Consider the following 8,090-nt stretch of genomic DNA (forward strand, 5'->3'; position numbering starts at 1 on the left):
TACGTTCATGATTATTATATTATTGTCCCTGTCGCGTTATTATAACATAGCAGCAGAGATCCAGGCAGCTCGCTGCGCCCCGTCACTATTTGCTGCGACTCGCAGGGCACGCGCTGTGATGGTCGTGGGCTTCGGCCTTTATTTATTCCTGTTCCGCCGTCACCTGCCACAGTCTGTCTTTGTATTCTGCACGTTCCTTATTATAAAGTGCTTTGTGCTGCGGGACGAAGTGGATCAGCTTGTCAGACCCAGACCCCATTCTGGATTCTGAAGTTTCAAAACCCTTACTACAGATGAAACGCTGAAAACCGAACGCGATAAGAATCTTTTTCTGACGGGCGAAAGTTTGGGAGGCAGGGACCTGAACAGCTGTCCAACAGGTGAGCAGCATAAAAGTCAGACTGAAGACGTCAGACGTGTCCTGGTAGACGCCGCGCCGGGGGACATTTCACCTTAAAACAGCTGTTAACCTGTTTGTCTCTGTCTGTCTCAGGATGCGTCCCCAGCGGAGATCAAGAAGGCGTATCGACGTCTGTCTCTGATTCTGCATCCCGACAAGAACAAAGATGAAAACGCTGAAACTCAGTTCAGACAGGTGAGACGCTTCTTCTTCTACAATTTAGAAACACTTCATTCACTGCACACAGCACGCACCAATCTGATCAGCTGTTCTGGATCTCAAAACTCTCAGGGTCCAGGTTCAGGGTCAGTGTGACACTTGAACAGAGCCCAGGTGAGGATGTGAAGGGGGCCCCAGGCGGACCTCTGTAGTCTCTCGGTGTTAAACTGATCACTGAATTATGAAATCGCCGGGAACAAACCGTCAGTCAGGATTTGAATCAATAATCAATAAATCAGTAGCTCTGTGAACTACATTTATTGATCAGGTCTGTGTTTGTGTCCTTTGTAGCTGGTGGCCATTTACGAAGTCCTGAAGGACGAGGAGAGACGACACAAGTGAGTCCCCACAAACACCCAGCTCTCAGCCAATCAGAGGACAGAGCCAGACCTTTACACCGGAGCCGATCCCTGTCGCTCGTCCCTCTGTCTCTGCAGCCGGTCCCTCTGTCTCTGCAGCCGGTCCCTCTGTCCCTGCAGCCGGTCCCTCTGTCCCTGCAGCCGGTCCCTCTGTCCCTGCAGCCGGTCCCTCTGTCTCTGCAGCGTGTCCCTCTGTCCCTGCAGCCGATCCCTGTCGCTCGTCTCTCTGTCCCTGCAGCCGGTCTCTCTGTCCCTGCAGCCGGTCCCTCTGTCTCTGCAGCCGGTCTCTCTGTCCCTGCAGCCAGTCCCTCTGTCCCTGCAGCTGGTTCCTGACGCTCGTCCCTCTGTCTCTGCAGCCAGTCTCTCTGTCCCTGCAGCCGGTTCCTGACACTCGTCCCTCTGTCTCTCAGCCTTTACGGAGCCTAGTTAATAATGAGAGCTGTTAACACACAGAGTTCAGCTGGGTTGTTCCCCCTTTCCACCACACTGTCATTCTGTGGGAAACACTCTCTTTCTAATATGTTTATGATTATATATATATAAAATCTCTAATGTGTGTGCGTGCGTGCGCAGGTATGATGACATCCTGGTGAACGGCCTTCCTGATTGGCGGCAGCCAGTTTTCTACTACAGACGAGTGAGGAAGATGAGTAACGCTGAGCTGGCCTTCCTCCTCTTCCTTATCCTCACTGTGGGCCACTATGCTGTCATCTGGTCCATTTACCTGGAGAAACAGCTGGTGAGACAGCCAATCAGAACACAGCAGATACTCAGACAGCCAGTCTAAGCAGACTTGGTCATGTGATCTGACCATGAATCCTCCCCGTGTCCAGGACGAGCTGCTGAGTAAGAAGAAGAAAGAGAAGAAGAAGAAGCTGAGCTCCAGACCTCCAGATGACCTCAGGTGTATCGGCCAGGACCGGACCGACAGGTACAGCCGTGACATCATCCCTGGACTTCCTGTTGTCTTGGTTTGTTTGTGTCTGTTATCGTTTGTTTGTTGTTTTCAGAATTCAGGACCGACCTCACTGGCAGGACATCCTCCCTCTGAAGCTGAGCATCTGGCTTTACCTGTCCATCAAAAGCTTGCCGGAGACCATCCAGGTAGGAGGTGAACCAGGTCAGGCTTGGTCTCTGGTCCTTGTCCTGGTCTTAGCTCTGGTCTCTGTGTGTTTCAGGAGGTGAAGCAGTACTATGAGGACTACCAGCAGATGAAGCAGCAGCAGCAGAGAGAAGAAGCTGAAGCTGAAAAGGAAGCTGCGCCCAGTAAACACACTTTCCCTCCTTTGTTCCAGCTCTTTATACTGCAAACATACAGATCAATAATCAATAATCACTGTCTGTGTTTACTGCAAACATACAGATCAATAATCAATAATCACTGTCAGTGTTTACTGCAAACATACAGATCAATAATCAATCACTGTCAGTGTTTACTGATTTCTGTCACCACAAAATGTAGCAAAACATTTTTTTCCAGCAGAAACACACATGTTGTGAACACACATGCGCTGCATTTTCCTGCCTTTTTAACACTGCTGTGGTTACAAACCTGTTGCAGCTGATTTGGTAACACCTGTGACACGCCCACCACACGGGAGAAAACATACCTCGAAACATGTCATTCAATGTGAACTCGCCCCTGACAGTTTCTCAATACTGAGATCACCAAGTTCGGACTTCTGCACTATAAAGTTCAAACTTCTGTCGTTTAAAGTTCAGACTTCTGTACTGTAAAGTTCAGACTTGTGTCGTTTAAAGTTCAAACTTCTGTACTGTAAAGTACTGTAAAGTTCAGACTTCTGTACTGTAAAGTACTGTAAAGTTCAGACTTCTGTACTGTAAAGTACTGTAAAGTTCAGACTTCTGTCCTGTAAAGTACTGTAAAGTTCAGACTTCTGTCCTGTAAAGTACTGTAAAGTTCAGACTTCTGTACTGTAAAGCTCAAACTTCTGTACTGTAAAGTTCAGACTTCTGTCGTTTAAAGTTCAAACTTCTGTCCTGTAAAGTACTGTAAAGTTCAAACTTCTGTCCTGTAAAGTACTGTAAAGTACTGTAAAGTTCAAACTTCTGTCCTGTAAAGTACTGTAAAGTTCAAACTTCTGTCCTGTAAAGTTCAGACTTCTGTCCTGTAAAGTACTGTAAAGTTCAGACTTCTGTCGTTTAAAGTTCAAACTTCTGTCATTTAAAGTTCAAACTTCTGTACTGTAAAGTTCAGACTTCTGTACTTTAAAGTTCAAACTTCTGTACTGTAAAGTTCAGACTTCTGTACTGTAAAGTTCAGACTTCTGTCCTGTAAAGTACTGTAAAGTTCAGACTTCTGTCCTGTAAAGTACTGTAAAGTTCAGACTTCTGTCGTTTAAAGTTCAAACTTCTGTCGTTTAAAGTTCAGACTTCTGTCGTTTAAAGTTCAGACTTAAAGTTCAGACTTCTGCACTGTAAAGCTCAAACTTCTGTACTGTAAAGTTCAGACTTCTGTACTGTAAAGTTCAGACTTCTGCACTGTAAAGCTCAAACTTCTGTACTGTAAAGTTCAGACTTCTGTCGTTTAAAGTTCAGACTTCTGTACTGTAAAGTTCAGACTTCTGTCCTGTAAAGTACTGTAAAGTTCAGACTTCTGTACTGTAAAGTTCAGACTTCTGTACTGTAAAGTTCAGACTTCTGTCCTGTAAAGTACTGTAAAGTTCAGACTTCTGTACTGTAAAGTTCAGACTTCTGTTGTTTAAAGTTCAGACTTCGGTACTGTAAAGTTCAGACTTCTGTACTTATGGGGGGGCGTTCAGTCACCTGACCATGTTAGGCTTCACTTCCTGTCCTCTGTCTTTAGGAGAGAAGAGGCCGAAGGTTAAAAAGCCGAAGGTGGAGTTTCCTGTTTACGAACCGTCACTAGAGGACCTCAACTACCAGAGTTATGACCAGACCACATCCATAGAGGACATCGAAGACCAGATGGATGACTGGCTGCAGGACCGCAGAGCTGCAAAGAAGAAGGTCTGCGGTTATTGATCAGTTCTTACTGTGATCAGGGTCCTCAGGCTGCAGACTGGACTGCCGGTGTGGCAGATACCTGGATGATGAGTCTCTGTGTCTCTCTATCCTCAGGCTGCAGACTGGACGGAGGACGAGCTCAGCCTCCTCAGCAGGCTGATGGTTAAATTTCCTGGAGGAGCTCCGGGTCGCTGGGAGAAGATCGCTCAGGAACTGGGACGATCAGTGGCCGACGTAAGCCTGCTTGAACTGGTTTAAAACCAGGAAAGTCTGAATGATGCTGGATCAAAGTTTAGTCTGAGACAGAAGGGATCAGCTTCGTCTTCCTGTATGTTAGGACAGATCCACAGCCTGGGGTGGCTTAGCTTCCTGGAGGTGTCACAAGTATTATTGTGTTGGTGGGATGGGGACAGAATCAGAATCCAGCAGGCCAGCTGATGGCTTTTTTGCTGCCAACACAGAAGTACAGTCAGTAAAGGTGGAATAGATATTTACTGCACAGACCCCAAAGATCTCAGGCCCCACAGACCCCAGACCCCAAAGCTCCAGAGCCAGAAACACCTGCAGGAAGTGACAGGAGGAGAGAGGAGAGGGACGAGAAAGCACAAGACTACCAGAAAGGGGAGAAGTTGTGTTAGTAACATGCAATAATGGGATGAGGTTGCATACAGAGGGAGAGAAAGTAGAGGAGAGGGGAGCTCAGTGCATCATGGGAAATCCCCCGGCAGTCTAGGCCTATAGCAGCATAACTAAGGGATGGTTCAGGACTCACCTGAGCCAGCCCTAACTATAAGCTTTATCAAAGAGGAAAGTCTTAAGCCTACTCTTAAATGTGGAGATGGTGTCTGCCTCCTGAACCCAAACTGGAACCTGGTTCCACAGGAGAGGAGCTTGATAGCTGAACGCTCTGGCTCCTAGTCTACTTTTGGAGACTCTAGGAACCACAAGTAACCCTGCATTCTGGGAGCGCAGTGCTCTGGTGGGGTAGTAAGGTACTATGAGCTCTTTAAGATAAGATGACGTTCTTCAGCAGAACTCGTCAGACTTTGTTATTGTCATGTTGAATATTTGAAAGCCAAAAGTCCTACAGGACAAATTGCGGTCAATAATATTTCTTAACTGAACGCCGAGCAGAGAACTCAGTTTCCTGTGATGCTGTGAAACGTTGAGTCATCCCTCTGAGAGTCATGTGACTGATGACATCATGTGTTTCCTCCGACAGGTGACCTCTAAAGTCAAACAGGTGAAGGAGCACGTGAGCCACACCTCAGGTAAAGTCTGCTGAGCTGCTGCTGTCTCCGTCAGGATCTGCTGAGGTTCTGCTGCCAGGTTTCGTTACCGCCGGCGCTGTCTGTGTTTCAGGTCTGGTGAAGCTGTCGGAGCTGAAGGGACCGCTTCTTCCTGTGAGGTCATTTCCTGTCGCTGACAGTGTGATGACTCCGAGAGGGGGCGGCGCCTGCGACAAGGAGCAGGAAGACGAAGAGGAAGAGGCGGCGGTGAGGAGAAGGAACAGGAAGCCAGCGGCAGCAGACGGGGGGGAGGCCAAGGTCAGAGGTCGTCGGCAGAGGGATTTCGACCCGACGGCGGTGGAGGAGGAAGGGGCGGAGCCTCAGGAGAATAGGGAGAAGGCGGACCCCGTCGTCTGGACTCAGAGCCAACAGAAACTGCTGGAACTCGCTCTGCAACAGTTCCCCCGAGGAACTGCAGAACGCTGGGACCGCATCGCCAAGGTGGTCCCCGGAAAGACCAAGGTGAGGACTGAGACCCTGAGAGTCCAGCAGCCCAGGTCGACCTTTAATAACAGCTGGTGATCAGTTCCTTCATTAGTTTAACTGATCCTCTATTGATCCAGCTGGTACCTGATCCTGGTCCTAAAGAGCAGATTCGCTGACCCGGTTCTAACGTGTTGCTGACCTGTGTGTTCCAGGAGGAGTGTATGATCCGCTACAAGATGCTGGCGGAGCTGGTTCAGAAGAAGAAACAGTCCAAGAGCTGATACCAGCGGGTGACCCCCGGCCTCCTCCTGCTGTGACTTCTGACCTCCCGACAGGTGAAGACCAGGTGACCCGTCAGCAGTGTTTGGGCCCAGGTGCGCTGCCTCCTGAATGGACTAAATGATCTTGTTTTTACCTTTGACGTGGCGTCTCACCTGCTCAGGTGTGTTTTTATAACGGGTGTCAAAGGAAGCCGGTTTGAACCAGCTGACCTCTGACCTCACAGCTTCATGTGCCTTAGCTCCGTTCAGCATGCTGTCAATCACCTTCTGTCCAGCTGATCAATAAAAAGTATTTATTAACGCTGTGGTGGTCTGGTTCAGTGCTGACCACCTGTAGGACAGGTGAGTCAGCTCAAAGGGAAGCGGGACCTTGTGGGCCGGCACTGATCAGCCACAACATTATGACCACCTGCCTGATACTGGGAAGGTTAGAGCAATCCTGACCCCGTAGACCTGGACCCCAGTAGACCCCTGAAGGTGTGCTGTGGGATCTGGGACCAAGAGAAGCAGCAGATCCTTTCAAGTCCTGGAAGCTGTGAGGTGGGGCCTCCGTGGATCGGACTTGTTGGTCCAGCACAACCCACAGATGCTGGACTGGACTGAGATCTGTGGACTCTGGAGGCCAGGTCAACACCTTGACCTCGTTGATCCTGAACCCTGTTTGCTTTGTGGAGTATTATCCTGCTGAAAGAGGCCCTCAGGGAACCCTGTCTGTATCAAAGGGTCTGCAGGGTGTACCGGGTCTACCTGGTCTACAGGGTCTACAGGGTGTACCTGGTCTACCGGGTCTACAGGGTCTACAGGGTGTACCTGGTCCACAGGGTGAACAGGGGCTACCTGGTCTACAGGGTGTACCTGGTCTTCCTGGTCTACAGGGTCTACAGGGTGTACAGGGTCTACCTGGTCTACCTGGTCTACTTGGTCTACAGGGTGTACAGGGTGTACCTGGTCTACAGGGTGTACAGGGTGTACCTGGTCTACAGGGTCTACCTGGTCTACAGGGTGTACAGGGTGTACCTGGTCTACAGGGTGTACAGGGTGTACCTGGTCTACAGGGTCTACCTGGTCTACAGGGTGCGCATTAGTGCTCAGGTAGGTGCTACGTGTCAAAGTAACATCCACATGAACGGCATGACCCGTGGATTCCCAGCAGAACATGGTCCAAAGCTGCCTCGGCTTTTTCCCATCCTACATCCTGGTGCCGTGTGTTCCAGGTTTCCAGGCCGCCTCCTGCTCCGTGGTCCAGGTCTGATGCTCATGAGCCCAGTGAGGATTGGGGTCAGCATGGATCCCCTAGCTGTGTGTTCTGACCCGTTTCTATCTGAACCAGCACCAACGTCTGCAGCAGGTTGACCCTCATAAGGCGTCACATCAGGTCTGAGATCAGGGTCTGAGACAGGGTCTAAGACAGGGTCTAATGGCTCCTGAAGGTTTTAAACTCTTAATATTCTGAAGTGAATCTTTAGATGAGGATTCTGGTCCTCCTGCTGGGTCAGGGTCCAGTCCTGCTGTAGCTTCTGTTTTCAGCTCAGACTAAATTTAAATTCATGTTTTCTTTCTGTCTAAACTTTTATTTCCTCACTTGGTGCTGGTTTTCATTTTTAACAAACGCTTTCAGAAAGTGGTGGGTACAGGGCTCCCAGGGCCTCTCAGGGCCTCCCAGGGGCTCCCAGGGGCTCCCAGGGCCCTCCAGGGGCCCCCAGGGGCCCCAGGGCCTCCCAGGGGCCCCAGTGGAAATGTGACACCTATGTGCGTCAACAAGAAAACATGTAACATTCATCAGACCTGAACCCTGTGGAGAGTAAAACCAGTCTGCTGAACCTGTAGCAGGAGGAGGAGGAGGAGGAGGAGGAGGAGGAGGAGGAGCAGGGGAGGAGCAGCAGCGGAGGAGGAGGAGGAGGAGGAGGAGGAGGAGGAGGAGGAGGAGGAGGAGGAGGAGGAGGAGGAGGAGGAGGGGAGGAGCAGCAGCAGAGGAGGAGCAGGAGGCAGCAGCAGCAGCAGCAGGAGGAGGAGCAGCAGCAGCAGCAGCAGGAGGAGGAGGAGCAGAGGAGGAGTCCTATGAGGGAATTAGAAAACAGTAGTAGTAGTGTAGATTTGGAATTACTTCAGATCAAACACAATAATGAGT

General features: G+C 50.0%; 2 protein-coding genes across 2 annotated transcripts in view; both read left to right on the forward strand.

The window, feature by feature from the left end:
• Nucleotides 1-6,267, forward strand: part of dnajc1 (DnaJ (Hsp40) homolog, subfamily C, member 1) — a gene marked incomplete at its 5' end in the record, with an annotated part of 7,192 nt that extends 925 nt beyond the window's left edge. Inside the window, 11 exon segments of the mRNA XM_038719106.1 lie at nt 494-595; nt 911-957; nt 1,552-1,717; nt 1,812-1,909; nt 1,989-2,082; nt 2,157-2,244; nt 3,806-3,969; nt 4,081-4,200; nt 5,189-5,237; nt 5,329-5,717; nt 5,894-6,267. Of these exon segments, the coding sequence (XP_038575034.1) occupies nt 494-595; nt 911-957; nt 1,552-1,717; nt 1,812-1,909; nt 1,989-2,082; nt 2,157-2,244; nt 3,806-3,969; nt 4,081-4,200; nt 5,189-5,237; nt 5,329-5,717; nt 5,894-5,962 (1,386 nt within the window).
• On the forward strand, nt 6,081-7,485 carry LOC119901626 (collagen alpha-2(IV) chain-like). Its single transcript, XM_038717200.1, has 2 exons — nt 6,081-6,123; nt 6,503-7,485. The coding sequence occupies exons 1-2, from the start codon at nt 6,081-6,083 to the stop codon at nt 7,045-7,047; spliced, it is 588 nt and encodes a 195-aa protein (XP_038573128.1). The 3' UTR covers nt 7,048-7,485.
• The last annotated feature ends 605 nt before the right edge of the window (nt 7,486-8,090 follow it).

This window comes from Micropterus salmoides, unplaced genomic scaffold, assembly GCF_014851395.1.
Source record: "Micropterus salmoides isolate LMB-PRFRI ecotype aquatic unplaced genomic scaffold, ASM1485139v1 Ms_hic_scaffold_14, whole genome shotgun sequence".
NCBI classification, from domain to species: domain Eukaryota; kingdom Metazoa; phylum Chordata; class Actinopteri; order Centrarchiformes; family Centrarchidae; genus Micropterus; species Micropterus salmoides.